At 41.6% G+C, this 18539-nt stretch overlaps 1 protein-coding gene across 3 annotated transcripts in view; it reads left to right on the forward strand.

The window, feature by feature from the left end:
* lonrf2 (LON peptidase N-terminal domain and ring finger 2) overlaps nucleotides 1-18539 on the forward strand; it is a 45483-nt gene that overhangs the window by 1948 nt on the left and 24996 nt on the right. For 2 of the 3 annotated variants that reach the window (XM_041199056.1, XM_041199058.1), the window contains exons 2-6: nucleotides 11439-11557; nucleotides 11688-11810; nucleotides 12167-12328; nucleotides 12903-13110; nucleotides 13721-13820. In XM_041199056.1, the coding sequence (XP_041054990.1) occupies nucleotides 11439-11557; nucleotides 11688-11810; nucleotides 12167-12328; nucleotides 12903-13110; nucleotides 13721-13820 (712 nt within the window). The remainder of the gene's footprint in view (nucleotides 1-11438; nucleotides 11558-11687; nucleotides 11811-12166; nucleotides 12329-12902; nucleotides 13111-13720; nucleotides 13821-18539) is intronic. The other variant, XM_041199057.1, reaches the window with a different exon arrangement.

Here is an 18539-nt window from a genome sequence, read left to right on the forward strand (position 1 = left end):
CATTTATCTTCCATAACTTTGAATATCCTTGCCTATCAATTTCAGCTTTGAAATGTTCAATTTACCTATCTTGGCCCAGCTTTTGGGGTTGGGAAATTTCTCTGCTCTTCACTTTGTGTCCAAGGTGGATGACCTCCACTTGGCCAAAGTAAACTCTGTCTGCCACAGTTTTGCAGCAGACTTTATCAATATTCCTTTGAAACTTTGTGCTCTAACCTATATTGTTTACTCTAGTACTCTGTTGTCGGCAAACTTAGATAAATGGATCACTAGTCGTTCTTCCAAGGAATATCAAAAAGCTGAAGTCCTCGTAAAGATTGGGGAGGAAAGAATGGATAAAATTAGCCAATTTGCATGCATACCCATTATACACTGACTCCTATTTCCCAACCAATACCTTGTCCAAGCCAATAGGTTGCTCTTAATTTCATGCTCATTTTTGTTTAATCTCTTAAGTGAAGTCTTGTTGGAATGCCTTCTGGAAGTCCATATTAAATAATGTCTATAGACAATATCTACAATGTTAAATTGTGACTTGTGCAATGATTAGAAAATGTTATGGGCAAAGAAATAGACAAGTTGCAAAAAATGTTTTGGATTGGGGAGAGCGGATTTTAGTAAAATAAGGCAGGATCTGGCCAAGGTAGACTCAGAACAGCTATTTGTGAGGAAATCTACAGAAGAGCAGTGGGGGGCGTTCAAAAAGGAAATGGGGAGGGTACAGGCTCAACATGTTCCCTCTAGGGTGCTTAGAAGGAGTAACAAGCCCAAAGAACCATGGATGACCAGAGATCTTCAGGATACGATGAGAAGGAAAAGAGAGGCTTTTAGCAGGTACAAGGGGAACAAATCAGCGGCATTAGTGGAGTACAGACAGTGCAGGGTGGAGCTTAAAAAAGCAGTTAGAGAATAGAGGGGGTATGAGAAAGCTCTGGCTGGTAAAAGTAGGGAAAATCCCAAGATATTCTATAAGAAGATAACCAGGGAAAGAGTAGAGCCCATTCGGGACCAAAGGGGCAATCTATAGGTGGAGCCAGATGACACTGGTAGAGTGTTGAATGAATACTTCACATCCGTGTTCACCCAAGAGAATGAGGATGTAGGTATGGAACGCGAGGAGAGGGACTGTGAGGTTCTTGAGCAAATTGATATAGGGAGTGACAAGGTATTGGATGTGTTGGCAGGCTTAAAAGTGGACAGACCCAGGCCCAGGCCCAGATCCAGGCCCAGACTGCTGAGGGAGGCAAGTGAGGAGATCGCAGGGGCTGTGGCCCAAATTTTTAATCCCCCTCTGGCCAAGGGGGAGGTGCCAGAGGATTGGAGAACAACTAATGTTCCGCTATTTAAGAAGTGTTCTAGAGAAGCCAGGGAACTGTAGACCAGTGAGTCTCACTTCGGTCGTAGGGAAACTATTGTAGAAAATTCTGAAGGAGAGAATCTTATCTCCACTTGGAGAGGCAAGGTTTGATCAGGGATAGTCAGCATGGCTTTGTCAGAGGGAGTTCATGCCTAACAAATTTGATTGAATTTTTTGAGGAGGTGACCAGGTGTGTAGAAGAGGGTAGTGCAATTGATGTAGTTTAAATGGATTTCAGCAAAGCCTTTGACAAGGTCCCACATGGGAGATTTATAAAAAAGGCAAATGCACATGGGATACAGGGTATTTTGATAAGGTGGATTCAAAATTGGCTTAACTGTAGGAGACAGAGGGTGACGACAGAAGGCTGCTTTAGTGACTGGAAACCAGTGTCCAGTGGCGTACCACAGAGATCTGTGCTGGGTCCCCTATTATTTGTCATTTATATAAACGACATAGATGATAATGTGGGGGGTAGGATTAGTAAGTTTGCAGATGACACAAAGATTGGCTGGATGGTCAGTAGTGAGGCTGAGTGTATTGGGCTACAGGAAGATATAGACGGGATGGTCAAATGGGCAGATAAGTGGCAGATGGAATTTAACCCTTTAAAGTGTGAGGTGATACAATTTGAAAGGAGTAATTTGACAAGGAAGTATTCAATGAATGGCATGATACTAGGAAGTTCTGAGGAACAAAGAGACCTTGGCGTGTGTGTCCATAGATCTCTGAAGGCAGAGGGGCTTATTAGTGGGGTGGTGAAAAAGGCATATGGGGCACTTGCCTTTATCAACTGAGGCATAGATTACGAAAGGAGGGAGGTCATATTGGAGTTGTATAGAATCTTGGTGAGGCCACAGCTGGAGTACTGTGTGCAGTTCTGGTCGCCACATTATAGAAAGGATGTGATTGCATTGGAGGGGTTGCACAGGAGATTCACCAGGATGTTTCCTGGGATGAAACATTTAAGTTACAAAGAGAGGTTGAATAGACTTGGGTTGTTTTTGTTGGAGCAGAAAAGACTGAGGGGCGACCTGATTGAGGTGTACAAGATTGTGAGGGGCATGGACAGGGTGGATAGGGAGCAGCTGTTCCCCTTAGTTGAAGGGTCAGTCACGAGTGGGCATAAGCTCAAGGTGAGGGGCAGGAGGTTTCGTGGGGATGTGAGGAAAAACATTTTTACCCAGAGGGTGATGACAGTCTGTAATGCGCTGCATGGGAGGGTGGTGGAGGCGGGTTGCCTCACATTCTTTAAAAAGTACCTGGGCAAGCACTTAGCATGTCATAACATTCAAGGCTGTGGGCCAAGTGCTGGTAAATGGGATTAGGTAGGTAGGTCAGGTGTTTCTCATGTGTCGGTGCAGACTCGATGGGCCGTAGGACTTCTTTTGCACTGTGATTCTGTATATGCTTATCCTGGAGGGTTTTTTTAAAAATAGAATTTAAAACTATGTAGTGGGAATAAGAATTCATCAGTGAAGGTATTTAAATGTATGTTATCTTAGCTTGAGTAGGAATTTCACTTATTAACCAAAGCCAGATTTTATTTGCAAGTGACCAATGCTAGAGCAAGAACTATACCCTTCCATGGTGCTGGTGACCCCTCAGTTCCCTAAGTTTTTAGATAACTTCTAATGTACTTTTCAGCCTTTTCTCAGCCTTTTTTCATGTGAATAAACATCACGACGTTCCCAAGGATGGCACTTCCTGTTTCTGAAAGTTTCCATTAGGACTCGAAGGAAAACTGCTATGTTGCACCAGACACCTTTTTTGACATAGGAAAAGAGATTGTTAAGTCATAGTTTAAAAAGAGCAAAGAGTTCTCAGTACTCAGCTTGGTATGTTCTGTTGCAAAGATACAAAAATCTGGTTTTCATTAGAGCAGGAGGGGCTAGCCTGCAAAGGGAAATGTAAAATAAAAGCAAATGTTACTGATAAATTCTGCTAAACTTAACAAATATGAAAGGCTATACCTGGGATTTACCGCCCTGTTTGTGGTTGGCGTCATAGCGGGTGTGAGCGGAAGATATTGGGCGATTGCAAAAAAAAAAACGGTTTCACGTTTCGTTAAAGCAGTTTGCGATCATCCACTCCATCTATCCATCATTGATGGGCCATGTCTCCTGCCCTTCATATCAGGAAGCTAATTTCAATACATTAGAATCTCATTATGAGCCCTGCTTGCCAGAATCATCCGCTCCCCCATGCTAGACCACGAGCTCACAAGTATTTCAACTGTACATAAATGACGTGCACCTGGTGACCTGCACTTCGCTTAGGACTTTGAGGTTTGTTTGCCTATCTTGATTCGGGCAGCACTCATGGTCATCGGCGCCAGGCTTCACAGGCAGCGCCATACCGCTTTTAGGAGGTGGGGTGCTCATGGGCAAGTCTCTAGCCACCAGACCAGTGGTAAGATGGGGGTGGCTTTGCAATGGCTGCAGCGCTAGGTCTTGTTCTTGGAATGGGGAGAAGTGACCAAGGGCAAGGGAAGGGACCGCAGGGTGAGGGCTATACTGGGGGAAAGGAAGGGGGTATTTCAGGATGTGTGGGACAAGTGCAAGTGGCCTCAAGATGGTGAGGGCTAAAGAAGCAGTCTCTAGAGGAGGTGAGCGTGTGTGTGAGAGTGAATGGTGATGTTCCATGAGATGCCAGTGTATGTGTGGTGGGCTTGAGTGTGTGAGTTTAGAGTAATGAGATGGTTGACTAATCCTGGCAGCACTGATGTGATCATTCACCCTCTTTCTGCACTGGGTAGCCAATCTCTTCACGTAGCATTAGCACTGACCACCACAGCCTCCCAAGCTGGAGTGGTACAATTGCTGGACCTCCTGCCAGAATGGGCGTAGAGCACATCATGGTGGACCTCCAAAGTATTCCAGTGACTGGTCACTGAGCTCTTCTTGGCTTTCAAGGTCATGTCTTCACTGGGCTGAAAGCATTGAGAACCCTGTGTGGCTGCAATTTAGATATGGCACCCGGAGTGAGGTAATACCATGGCGGGTGATTCAGAGGCTGTCTGCCAAAGATAAGGAGTTTGCAGTGGCTGCATAATTAATCAGATGAGTAGTGGATGATATCTGTCATGCAGCTGGAGGGTAAAATGTATTTTTTTCACACCTGCCACCACACTAGGTGTTATTCGGGGAAAATTCTGGTTTATGTTAGTGAAGACTGAATGGTCGTCTTCAAGTTAGAATATTAACTTTTGCATAACACCTAATCTTTTTCTTTCCCTTGTGACATTTAGGCTGGTGTGACATGGTATTCAAGTCTGTGTCCAATTACTGACCTTCCAATCGAATGCATTTTCCCTTGTGGGCTTAGCGCATGTGTTTTCTGTTAAGTTTGAGTTTGTTTTTGTGAATTCTATATACTAAATAGAAGCTACATGATCAGTGGAGCAAAGATTATTTCACAAGGAAGTGAAGGATTGAGTGCATTTTAAGAAGTGGATTAGTGAGAAAAGCTTTCTTCCATAGACTTGACTGTGATTAAGTTTAGAAGTTTTAACTCAGCTGAACACGGTCAACCATGTTCTGTTAAAATGTTTGGAAGAGATGAAAATTAGTCAGTTGAATGGGAATTTGTTTGAGTGTGTTTCATTATATAGTGAACGTTTAAAAGTTCCTTCAGCCAAACTCTTTATCCCTATATCTCTCACAGATGTGAGACTGCTACAAGTAAGTCAAAAACTGTCGCGTTGAATGGTTAAAATGCAATTGAACAAAATGTGTTATTTGCCTAAACAAAAACAGAATTACCTGGAAAAACTCAGCAGGTCTGGCAGCATCGGCGGAGAAGAAAAGAGTTGACGTTTCGAGTCCTCATGACCCTTCGACAGAACTTGAGTTCGAGTCCAGGAAAGAGCTGAAATATAAGCTGGTTTAAGGTGTGTGTGTGGGGGGCGGAGAGATAGAGAGACAGAGAGGTGGAGGGGGTTGGTGTGGTTGTAGCGACAAACAAGCAGTGATAGAAGCAGATCATCAAAAGATGTCAACAACAATAGTACAATAGAACACATAGGTGATTGTTGACATCTTTTGATGATCTGCTTCTATCACTGCTTGTTTGTCGCTACAACCACACCAACCCCCTCCACCTCTCTGTCTCTCTATCTCTCCGCCCCCCACACACACACCTTAAACCAGCTTATATTTCAGCTCTTTCCTGGACTCGAACTCAAGTTCTGTCGAAGGGTCATGAGGACTCGAAACGTCAACTCTTTTCTTCTCCGCCGATGCTGCCAGACCTGCTGAGTTTTTCCAGGTAATTCTGTTTTTGTTTTGGATTTCCAGCATCCGCAGTTTTTTTGTTTTTATCTGTGTTATTTGCCTCCCTTGCTTATAAGGTGTTTGGTTTATTATATCCATCTGAGCAGACTGATGCAGTCTTTGTTTAATATTTATCAAAAGATAGCACCACCTACAGTACCGCACTTACACAGTATTGCACTGAATTGCCAGCCTGGATTGTGTGCCCTGGGGTCTGTAGTGGAGCTTGAATCCATGACCATCTGACTAAGCCAAGGCTATTAATCCTGCAGAAGATTTTTCAAATACATTGACCGTTTATATTTTAAGCTCCATAGCGTCTCCATATTGTGTCAATATCTGTGCAAAGTTCAGAGTGATTAGCCTGAAATTTTTAGCTATGATAAAGGTGTAGTTACTTGTGTAATAGCATAGCTAAAATGAGCGACCCATCATTGCAAAGACTGAAACGTAACACGTCCATAGCTCTGCAGATAATTGCCTATTGATGAACTGCCTGGGCTGTCGGGCTTATTTAGATTAATAGGGCCTACCATTTATTTATTTTAAGGAATTTCAACCTTCGTAGGCTGCTGCTACTGCTTGAATTCTCTGTCTGAAGACAGGTCGGACCCACAGCGCTGCAGCATCCGCCACTAGTAGGGCAAGGAGGCAGGTTCGGATCTCCCCCACCCAGAATTGCTGTCGAACTCCGGGCTGTTGGCATCTGTCTGATCCACACTGCTGTCCGACCAACTGAGCCATCCGGTCCCACCAAAGTGTCAGAGTTGCTGTGGCAGCATATACTTTTACATGTGTGCTGTGGATAGAGCAATGGATGGTGAAGGCAGGGGCTCCAATTTCTTTCCATCACATGACTGACTGGGGAAATCTCCTGTTCTTACTGCCTGCCATTGGCATAAGTTGGAAGGATTTACAAGTTGATACTTGACCTGTTTGGCTGTTATGAAATCACCTTCCTTGGTTATCAAGTCCTGGACTGCAAGGCAGGGATGCCATCCACTGCACCACAAGACATTTTGTAGGCTAAAACTGCTTTTAGGTTAAACAAGTGAGATGCAGAAGCTGCAGGTTCCCAGTGTGTGGGCCTCATATATTGATGGCAAACCAGAATAGCTTTGCTGGATTGGCTATGGATGACTACTGAAGACCTTTTTTAATTGAGGTAAAAACTTGCCACCTTTGAAGTCAGCCATGAGAATTTGGCAACTTTACACAGATTATTGTTGTCTGTGTAAAGTTGAGAACAGGTAACTCCCATTTTAGCACAGTAATAGTCGAACAGGATTTTGTGATTTGGATGTTGGGGGGGGGGGGCAGATTTGTCTCCCACTCAATTCTAAGGGATTTGGTCATTTTAATTTCTAATGAAAAAAATCCCCAAACAGTATCCTAGCAAAATACAGTGAATGCTGGAAATCTGAAATAAAAACAGTGCAGGAAATACTCAGCAGGTCTGGCATCATTTGTTGGGGAATCAATTAAATGTTTCAGCTCAATACCTTTCATCAGTACTCTAAAGCTATGAACCTAATGTATTCCATGATCAAGTTTAAGCCAACCCCACTGTCAAAAGTTCAGGCTCACCCTAGAGTGCAAAGTTAACTCCAGCTTTTATTTCTGTTTCTGACTGGTTACCTGAGGTACTCTCCTCTGCTCCTTCCACTCCTGCCCACCACTTCTGCATATTGACCTACATTGCCACCTGGTCCACCAGTGTTCATCCTGTGACTTATCCTTCCCTGTCTGCAATCACCTGCAGCCCTACAATCCTCCCAAAAACTTTTTTTTTCAACCCTGACCACTTAGGCATCCCATCCACTTTTGGCGCCTTGCCATCCAGGCCATGCTCCGGAATTGCCTCCTTTAAAACCTATCTCAGTGCATTTAACATGGGAAAATGTCCCATGTTCATGTGAATTGCTGTTGTTAAACATTGACTCTCGAGTATAACATAGAAAATAATGGAAATGCTCAGCTGGTCTGGCAGTATCTGCGGAGAGAGAAACAGACTTAACATTTCAGATCTGTTCCTTAGACCTGAAGCGCCAGGCAGTGGAAGAGCTGCCCAGTGTAGGCTATTAGCTACAAGAAGGAAATTTTAATTGTAATTAAAAAATGGAGTGGCCATTGTCACTAAATGCAACCAATTTAAAAATTGATATGTTGCACATTCTCTAAATTTAATAATAGGGCTTTTTGGCATGTAAATATCAAGTGATAGGTGCTGTCCTGCAGATTGTATTTTAATGAATGTTTATAAAGTTCTGTAATTTTTCCTTTTTTGATTTGTCTTGGTCTGGCTGCAGAGCAGTTTGAGAGTATCCTGTGCTTGTTCTGAACATAGTGACATTAGTCGTCTCAATTTCTCTGCTCCTCTCACCCATTCTAATCTCTCTCTCTCTGAACTTACTGCACTCCATTCTCTCAGGTCCAACCCTGACGTCATCAAACCCGCTGACAAGGGTGGTCCTGTTTTAGTCTGGCGCACTGACCTCTACCTCGCAGAGGCTGAGCGTCAACTCGCAGACACTTCCTCCTACCTCTCCCTGGACCATGACCCCACCACTGAACATCAGGCCATTGTTTCCAGGACTGTCACTGACCTCATCTCCTCTGGGGATCTTCCTCCCACAGCTTCCAACCTGATAGTCACCCAACCTCGGACGGCCCGCTTCTACCTCCTACCCAAAATCCTGGTAGACCGATTGTCTCAGCTTGCTCCTGCCCCACGGAACTCATTTCTCATTATTTTGACTCCCTTCTCTCTCCCCTTGTCCAGTCCCTTCCCACCTACATCCGTGATTCCTCTGACACCTTACGTCACATCAACAATTTCCAGTTCCCTGGCCCCAACCGCTTCCTCTTCACCATGGACGTCCAATCCCTCTACACCTCCATCCCCCACCAGGATGGTCTGAGGGCCCTTAGCTTCTTCCTTGAACAGAGGCCCGAACAATCCCCATCCACCACTACTCTCCTCCGTCTGGCTGAACGTGACCTCACACTGAACAATTTCTCCTTCAACTCCTCTCACTTCCTCCAAATAAAAGGTGTGGCTATGGGTACCCGCATGGGCCCCAGCTATGCCTGTCTCTTTATGGGGTATGTGGAACATTCCTTGTTCCAGTCCTACTCCGGCCCCCTCCCACAACTCTTTCTCCAGTACATTGATGATTACTTCGGTGCTGCTTCATGCTCTCGTCGAGACTTGGAAAAATTAATTAATTTTGCTTCCAATCTCCACCCCTCCATCATTTTCATGTGGTCCATCTCTGACACTTCCCTTCCCTTCCTTGACCTCTCTGTCTCAATTTCTGGTGATAGACTGTCCACCAATATCCATTACAAGCCTACTGACTCCAGCTCCTCACACCCCGCTCTCTGTAAGGACTCCATCCCATTCTTTCAGTTCCTTCGCCTCCATCGCATCTGTTCCGATGATGCTACCTTCAAAAACAGTTCCTCTGACGTGTCCTCCTTCTTCCTTAACCGAGGTTTTCCACCCATGGTCGTTGACAGGGCCCTCAACCATATCCGGCCCATCTCCCGTGCATCCGCCCTTACGCCTTCTCCTCCCTCCCAGAAATATGATAGGGTCCCCCTTGTCCTCACTTATCACCCCACCAGCCTCCACATTCAAAGGATCATCCTCCGCCATTTCTGCCAACTCCAGCATGATGCCACCACCAAACACATCTTCCCTTCACCCCCGCCTGTCGGCATTCCGTAGAGATCGTTCCCTCCGGGACACCCTGGTCCACTCCTCCATCACCCCCTACTCCTCAACCCCCACCTATGGCAGCTCCCCATGCCCACGCAAAAGATGTAACACCTGCCCCTTCACTTCCTCTCTCCTCACTGTCCAAGGGCCCAAACACTCCTTTCAAGTGAAGCAGCATTTCACTTGCATTTCCCCCAACTTAGTCTACTGTATTCGTTGTTCCCAATGCGGTCTCCTCTACATTGGAGAGACCAAATGTAAACTGGGCGACCGCTTTGCAGAACACCTGCGGTCTGTCCGCAAGAATGACCCAAACCTCCCTGTCACTTGCCATTTTAACACTCCACCCTGCTCTCTTGCCCACATGTCTGTCCTTGGCTTGCTGCATTGTTCCAGTGAAGCCCAACGCAAACTGGAGGAACAGCACCTCCTCTTCCGACTAGGCACTTTACAGCCTTCCAGACTGAATATTGAATTCAACAACTTTAGGTCTTGAGCTCCCTCCTCCATCCCCACCCCCTTTCTGTTTCTTCCCCCTTCCTTTTGTGTTTTTTTTCCAATAATTTATATAGATTTTTCTTTTCCCACCTATTTTCATTATTTTTTAATCTTTTATGCTCCCTCCACCCCCACTAGAGCTATACCTGGAGTGCCCTACCATCCATTCTTAATTAGCACATTCGTTTAGGTAATATCACCAACTTCAACACCTCTGTGTTCTTTTGTTCTTTTGTCTGACATCTTTTGATGATCTGCTCCTATCCTAACAACCTCCACTTCTCCCCCCCACCCCACCTTAAACCAGCTTATATTTCCCTCTCCTTGTAAAGAAAGATCAGTTCTGTTGAAGGGTCATGAGGACTCGAAATGTCAACTCTTTTCTTCTCTGCCGATGCTGCCAGACCTGCTGAGTTTGTCCAGGTAATTCTGTTTTTGTTTATAGTTAATTTAATCCTGTTCTGTTGAAGAGTCATGTGGACTCGAAACGTTAACTGCTCCTCTCCACAGATGCTGCCAGACCTGCTGAGTTTTTCTAGGTATTTTTGTTTTTGTTTTGGATTTCCAGCATCTGCAGTTTTTTGCTTTTAATTTAATCCTGATTGTGTTTAATCAGCTTTCCAGGAAATATGCTTTATTTCAGTTTAACTGGATGATAACCTACTTGTAAGTATTTGTGCAACAGACCATTTTAAACACGTATTTATAAAGAGCTGACCAACATTTTGCACAAAAAGCACCAAAAGTCGTATTTTTTAAAAAAATGTAGCACTGTTGTTTAGATGCCCAAATTGATGACATTTAGTTGTAATACGTCAGATGTTCTACACATTTGGAAGTGCATGGTTATGATTCCGTGCATTAGAATCCTGTGCTTGAAATTTGGGAACTTTGTGAGTTGACAATGCTATAGTTTTACAACTTTAAATAACATGGTGGGTTTCTGTTTTCTGATTACTTCTGAAGATAATTTTACTTTATTAAACCTTAATCTGCATGCAGTTTTTAATCCTGAGCGCCAGCTTTTGCAATTTGGTAGCACAGGCTACGGCACTTTCTCCCCAGCAGACAGTTCTGCTTAACACGTATATTTACTGAAATTCACACCTCCAATTGTTACAGTCATGAATATATTTAGTAATTTTTTTTTTGTTCTCAGCATTTACTTGCCAGGCTTTTGAGGGATGGTGGGGCAGAGTTGGTTTCATTAGTTTTCTGCAATTAGTCATATCTTGAATTGTAGTAATACAAGAACCTGGTAGTTTGGACTGTCCTGGCTAGAAGAAGATGCATATTTCCTCCATTCCAAGTAGAATGTATAGGGCTTTTTAATAATGTGGAAAATAACTAACTAGTTGTTGCTATTTATGGAAAAAGTAGAGCTTATTCAAAAACTGGTGGTTGGACTTGAGGGAGACTCTACAGTTGTCTGCATTAATACAAATCAAAATCTTTTGAATATACACAAACCTGTTGCCAGCTGTCTGATGTACAAGTCAAATTCTTAAATGCTACTGAAAAAATGATATAGTCAACCATATTTAATTTGATATTAAAACATTTTATCCTTAATATATTTCTTCAGTACCCCATGACTACATGATGAGGTGTTACCGTGCCGAGCTATATATAACTACAGGAAAATACAAGGAAGCACTTTGTGATGGAGATGTAGCATGTACACTTAAACCACTAAAGACAAAGGTAACACATTACATCATAGAAGTTTCTTTTTTTTGGTTTGGCTTAGAAATTTCTGTATCTTTTAAATGACACAATTGACCCTGCTCTCACTGATCGTTCAGTTATTTGTTTGTACCTGCTTTCCTGATAGGGGCATTTTTGGAAAGCTCAAGCTCTTGTTAAAATGGGTAGAACTGAAGAAGCTTTAAAGGAGTATTTATACTGCATAGCTTTAAGACCAGACTGGAATTCCATAAAACTAGAAGCACAAAAGGTAATTTATGTTAATTCCTTTATTCTCCTGACTATTTGAGCTGTTCAACCAAATAAATTCCTAGTGAGGCACAGGTGTGCTGACTTGCACCTGTGCTGCTCACTGGTCAACTGACATTAAACACAAATCGCAACAAAAGTAGAATGAGACTGAAAGTGATCTCTCTTTTTCACTTGGAAAGGAAATAAGTTTGCCATATGGCCCATCTAACTACTTGGCTAAGTATTGCTCATTCACTCATATATGAGAGTTGGTCAGTGTGATTGGCAGCCCAAATGTTTTCAAAATGTTTGACTTTTTATTGTGTACCCTTATGGGATGATCGAATAAGATATTGACTTTCATTTCTGTCATAGATCTTATGTGATATGTTTTCACCTGTTTTGGAGAATATGCCGGATTCTCTACCAACCAGCATGCGATCGCAATCATCTTGCATAAGACCTAAACCTACTTTTCTTAGCACTTTTAGTTCTGCACCAGTTGCCAGAGACTGTACAGTTGCTGGACCTTCTGAGGTATATGTTCTAACTTTTGAAAGTGTCTACAAACATTAAATATATTTTAGTGCAAACAGGAAACTGGTTAAGTTCAGACTCAACAAATAGCATGTTGTATTCTATTTTCTTCATTAATGCCTAGAGAACTTCATTGTGATTATCTGTTTTATCCTGGACCAAATCCAAGTTTAGATTGGATGGGTTAAGTCTAGTTAGTCCCACTTGACAATTTGAAATAGTTAACTGTAATAAATGATAGGTAATGTAAGGTATTGCTCTTTAGAAAGGGTTGACCCAAATGGAACATGTGGTTTGCTGTACAAGTGGCAAGCTGATTAAAATCAACCTGATTTTAGCCTCTAGATGCTTGTAGACGGAGTGGAGATGAAACTAATGTATCTGCAGGAAATTTTGGTTTGAGTACAGTAATTTGGTGCCTTATACATCAATGACTTAGATTTGTAGGAAGGAATCTTAAACTGTAATGTCAACTAAACTTTTATCTATGTTCTTAAAAACATGTAAATGTATATCCACATGAATTTGGCTTTCAAATTGTGATGTACCTTGCATTTTTTTTTCTCCCGGCTAGGTATTTTCCAAAATGAACAAAATTTCAACACAAGAGCCAAATGCATCAAGTCAAATATTGAAAAAATCCAAGGCTACACCAGGTGAAACCTCTGTGCCAGCTGAAGCAGTTCCACCTAGTTTCACTAACGGCAGCCAAAAGAGAAAGCTATCGCATGAGACAGATATCTGTCAGAGCTTCAAAACACCCAGCAAAATGGCTAAAAAAGGTTTGATTTTTTTTTTGGAGTGTTTCCCTGACTTAGTCATTTTTATACTTGGACTCTCATTTTTGCGCCGCAGATAAAACAGTGGTGGGTGGAAATTTGCAAGTGTATTCAGTGGATTTGTGGAGTGTTTACAATGTAGATAGAAAACTGCCATGTGGTCAAATAGTTCAAATGAGGTGTTGCAAATTTATATGGGCCTTTTTCATTAAAATTGAGTGTGTTGGAATTTACAATGGCAAAAATTGACTGAGATAAACGTGGCACATTCAAATGATTCAGACATAAGGTGCATACAGACGATGGGCCAAATGGCCACCCCCTGTGCTCCAATTCTATGATTGCTGTAACTCCTGTTGTCGACCAGAAGGCATCAGGATCGGTTGCACATGTGCCATCAGCTGCACTGCAGGCCATGTGCATGTGCACAGCATCCCTGATGCCTTCCTGGTCAGCAGTAGGAGTTAGTGTTCTAAAATATTTATTGATCATTTCATCTTTCAATTTCCCAATATGAAATGAATATGTGCTAAAAGTGAGACCATTAGAAGGGAGCTACAAATTTCATTTGGTGTATTTACAGTAGCTTTAAAAAGATTACCTTTTTTTTTAGATGAATTTGTACCCTTGCCATTTGACAATTTCAAAGCGTCGAGAGAGATTCCCAGTGAACTTGTGGATCCATCCGATTTTGAATGCTCACTTTGTATGAGGTATTTCAGTTTTAAGTTTTTTTTACAAATATTAGTACAATAAATTGCTTAGAAATTAGCCTTGTACACTGCATAAAATGTTGAATTCATAATTTGATTTTAAATCAATGGGACCTTTTTGTATAGACTATCTTCGTGACATAGTACTAGGATATATTCTATAACAAATAGCAGAAGGCCATTAAGTGTTTTTTAGACTTTAAGAGCTAGGAGTAGAGCATATTTTAAAATTAGCAATGGAAAATTAATTTTTAGAACCCATGTGTTTAAAGGCTGCTTTTAATAGTAGCATAGAATGTTAAAGTTAAATGAGAGTAACATTTCAGTTGAGTGAGGAGAGATGATCTTCAAATGCAAATTAGTTCCTGAGAAATGAAATATCCAGTAAAAGCCACCTGCTGGAGATTTAGTATATTCAGACAGGAGACAATCTGCTATAGTGCATTCAGCTGATTGAGCCTTCGGTTGGCTGTCAAACAAAGCAAGGAGCAGCAGCATCTTGGGCTGAATGTTGAACCGAATACCATGAATACATTTAAAAAAAAACCGGTGTTGTGATTTTGAAATAACAGTATGAAAATGTTGCGGGTCTGTCAGTATATGTAAAGATTACAAAAAAAAGGCAGGTTAATATTTCACGTAGGTTAAGGTTTATTGTTAGAACTGTCAGTTCTGATGGAATCAATCTATATCAAATACAACCTGTGCTTTTCCATTTATAAACTTTTACATGGGCAAATTAAACCAAAATTTATGTGGATTTTCCCATTGGTGAGTGATGTTGAGATTGCATATGAATCTCATTAGCATTTTAAAAATTCATTTATGGGATGTGGGTGTCACTGGCTAGGCCAGCATTTATTGCCCATCCCTAATTGCCCTCGAGAAGGTGGCGGTGAGCTGCTGCCTTGAACCGCTGCAGTCCCTGTGGTGTAGGTACACCCACAGTGATGTTAGGGAGGGAGTAAAACGAGAAATCAGAATAAACATTCAAAGTTTGGAAAGCACACATCTGATGCCATAATCTCTTAGTCCCTTTTTAGAAAGGAAAATTAAATTTGAAGCAATCAAATTACTATTTGTATACACTGGTGTTTAAGAAAATGCAATCAGAAATTTTTTGGCACACCTTATAGTGGACATGGTTAATGTTTTCTAAATACATCACTAGAGAGGAAATAATGCAATGTATCATTTGATTCAGACTTCTTGGTTTGTTCTGAGGAAGCTACTAATTTGGATGTGTACTGGTTCTCCAACTATATATTATTGCAACCAACTTCTCAAATCCTTAATAAATGAACCAATTGTTTGTGTGTTTGGTGCATTGATGCTTATCTTAAAAGTAAGCACAAGAGAAGAAAAATACATTTTGTAATTTTTAATCTGAGTTCTGATGCAGATGATACATTTTCAGATAATGTATTTTGGGCTTCAGTGAGGAGAAAAAACTGTAAAAGGCTAGAAATATGACCTTGTGCCAAAAAAAATTGGGTGTAAATTTGCAGACCATTCAGAGCTGCCATAAACTTAGATTTGTGTTAGCTTCCCTTTTGCATGGGGTTGAGCTACCAAAATGAATGGTAGAGGTTTCACTGAATTAATGTAAAATATCAAGAAATAAAATGTATAAGTGGGTGTGTTACTTATTCCCAAATTTCCTTAATTTGTTACCCTGAAAATCTGCATTGCACGGTACACATGTTGGTTTGGGATACCAGGTCATTGCTGTTGTGTATTTGTAGCCTTTTTTTAATACCACTTAAAAGTTCAGTATCAAATGGAACTTGTTTACTTATGTATTGAGGAGGGAACAAAGCCATTGTCCAAAACAAAAACAGAAACAGAAATACCTGGAAAAACTCAGCAGGTCTGGCAGCATCGGCGGGGAAGAGTGCAGTTGTCGTTTTGAATCCTTGTGACCCTTCAGCAGAAGGCCATTGTCCATATGTGCTTGCTGTCATCTTCAGCTGATTTAGTCAGAGGAAGTTAAATAATTACTAATCTCTGCTGCTATGGAAGAAATGTGCAACAAATTTGTCAAATGTATCTGACTCAAAGTTGTGTATATGGGGAAGTTATAAAGTTATCAGCTGTAGAATTTGACTCATTTGGATTTCAGCAAAAAAAAATCTGCTGTTTCCTGAAGGTGAGTTTCTGCATTCCAAAATAATTCAATTTGAATCTGATCAGGGGAGGTCACTCCCGATTTCTTGTCCTGTGACCCCAAGAGCCTTTTTATAACCAGCAGCAAGAGTATTTGAATCATGACTTCCCACTCTGTTTTAGCTTCCAAAGTGTCAAAGCAATGGAGTTCTGCTTCCACATCTTTACTATTCATTAACTGAGATTTTTGAGAGGGACCATCCATAGGCACCAGTGTTTGACTAATTTCCATGTGGAAGTCTAGTCACCAGCTACTGCTCCACCTCCTTTTCCTAGCAAGTCCTTGAATGTGCTGTCACCTCTCAAATTGATGTCCATCTTTCTCCAAATTCATGTTAGAATCTCTCCAACCAGGTTTCCACCTCCTCCATCGTGCTAAAATGACTACGATAAAGGTAAACAATCCCTGGTCCTTCTCTATTTGTCTGCATCCTTTGACCCAGTTGACCAGAAAAATCTCCTCCTCCTCCATTATCTGACCCAGAGGGACTGCACTTGCCTGGTTCTATTCTCATTCAGTTGCAGCTGGAAAATCACCTGAAGTGACTTCTGTTTCTGCTGCTGTGCTGTTAACTCTGGTGCTCCCAAGGATCTATCCTCAAACCTCCTCCAATTTTTCATTAACGTGTCTCTTGATAACGTTATTTGAAAATGCATCTGTTTCCACATGTATGCTGCTGATATGCAGTTCTACCTTGCCTCCAGTTCTTTTCTTCTCTCCACTGTCTCTAAGCTGTCAAACTGCTTATCTGACATCCAGTATAAGCAGAAATTTCCTCCCAACTAAATATTGGGAAGATGGAACCCATTGTCTTTGGTCCCTGTCACAAAATCCATTTCCTTCGCCAGAAACTTCATCTCTTACCCTGGCACGTGTCAAGAGTCTGAACCAGATTGTTCCAACTATGTCATATTTGATTTCCATGAATATCCTTTCACACATCTGCACCATCACCAATACTGTCTATTTCTATCTCTCTCAAATCACCTGAATTTGCTCTTGCCTCAACTGATCTGCTGAAACCTTTGTCTATGTCGCTGTTGCCTCTAGACTTGATACTTTGAGTGTACTCCCAGCAGACTATTCGACCCTTTGCAAACTTGAGGTCATTTCAAATTCTGCCTGTGTCCTAATTCACACCAAGTCCTGCTTTGCCTCTTTCCTTCATGGAGGTATTGAGAGATGGAGGTGTAGTAGAGCTAGGTATCATTTATGTGTATATGGAAACTGATGCTGTGTTTTCAAATAATGTTGTTGAGGGGCAACATGACATGCTGACATACATTGGTTCTCAATTAAGCAACACCTTGGTTTTAAAGTTCTTCTTCTTTTCAAATCCATTCATGGCCTTGCCCCTCCTTATCTCAGTAATCTCCTCCAGCAATGTGAACCCCTGAGATCTGTGTGCTTTGCCAATTCTGGCCTCTGAGCATTCCTGATTTTCATTGCTCCACCATTGGTTAATTAGTTAATTCCAAAAGCCTCTATCAATAATTCTTCTGATTCCTCGTGATAATTGCACAAGTCACAGGAGCTACAAAAACCACTAGTTACCCAAAATAATTTGCTTTTAGCTTACTGTGATCACCCTTTTTTTTTCCCCCGAGAAGGATGTCTGTTTTCTTGAACAACTACAAAGAATCAGGATATTGAAACTTGCCTAGATTGTTAATAACTTGTCTGAGCTCTGGGTAACTAAAACTGGACAGTGTTCCAAATGAGATCTTCACTCTATTATAAAAACAAAAACAAAAAACTGGATGCCGGAAATCCAAAACAAAACAAAAACAGCATTAACTGGAAAAACTCAGCAGGTCTGGCAGCATCGGCGAAGAAGAAAAGAGTTGACGTTTCGAGTCCTCATGACCCTTCAACAGAACCGTTCTGTTGAAGAGTCATGAAGACTTGAAACGTCAACTCTTTTCTTCTCCGCCGATGCTGCCAGACCTGCTGAGTTTTTCCAGGTAATTCTGTCTTCACTCTATTGTTGTGCTAATTTTGTAATGAAGGACCTGAGCAATATAGTTCAGGATGCCAAGTCTTTAGTCCCTTTGCTACTTGCAACTTGCACTCACTCCATATTTCATGTCCTTAAATGCTTAGCTGTCTGTATTAATGACCATTTGCCAATTTTGGCTCCACATGCCTAATCTCTCAAACCCCCATTTGTATCTGTTGCCCTCAAAGGTCCTGATTCTGCTACACAATTACATTGCCAGTGACATAAAATTGCTGCTGCCAATGTAGTCTTCCAGATCATTATTAACAGAATGAAATAAAATGCTGGACTCTGGCACAGCCCACTTATGACTCAGTACCATTGGGAAGCTACCTCATTGTTTGCAGCTAATTCATTGTCAGCTTTTCATTTCATAATCTTGAACCCTGAAAGAGAAAAGACGAAGTTGTCCCATTTTAAGAATTGACAATTTTTCACCAAAAATGTATATGTAGACAGCAATGCATACTTGGTCTTAATGATTAAGCTTCCCTTCCATCATGAATGGCAATAGTAGTATAAGATCACTTGTCTAAATAAATTAGATAATGAT

Source organism: Carcharodon carcharias, chromosome 11, assembly GCF_017639515.1.
Source record: "Carcharodon carcharias isolate sCarCar2 chromosome 11, sCarCar2.pri, whole genome shotgun sequence".
Classification (NCBI taxonomy): domain Eukaryota; kingdom Metazoa; phylum Chordata; class Chondrichthyes; order Lamniformes; family Lamnidae; genus Carcharodon; species Carcharodon carcharias.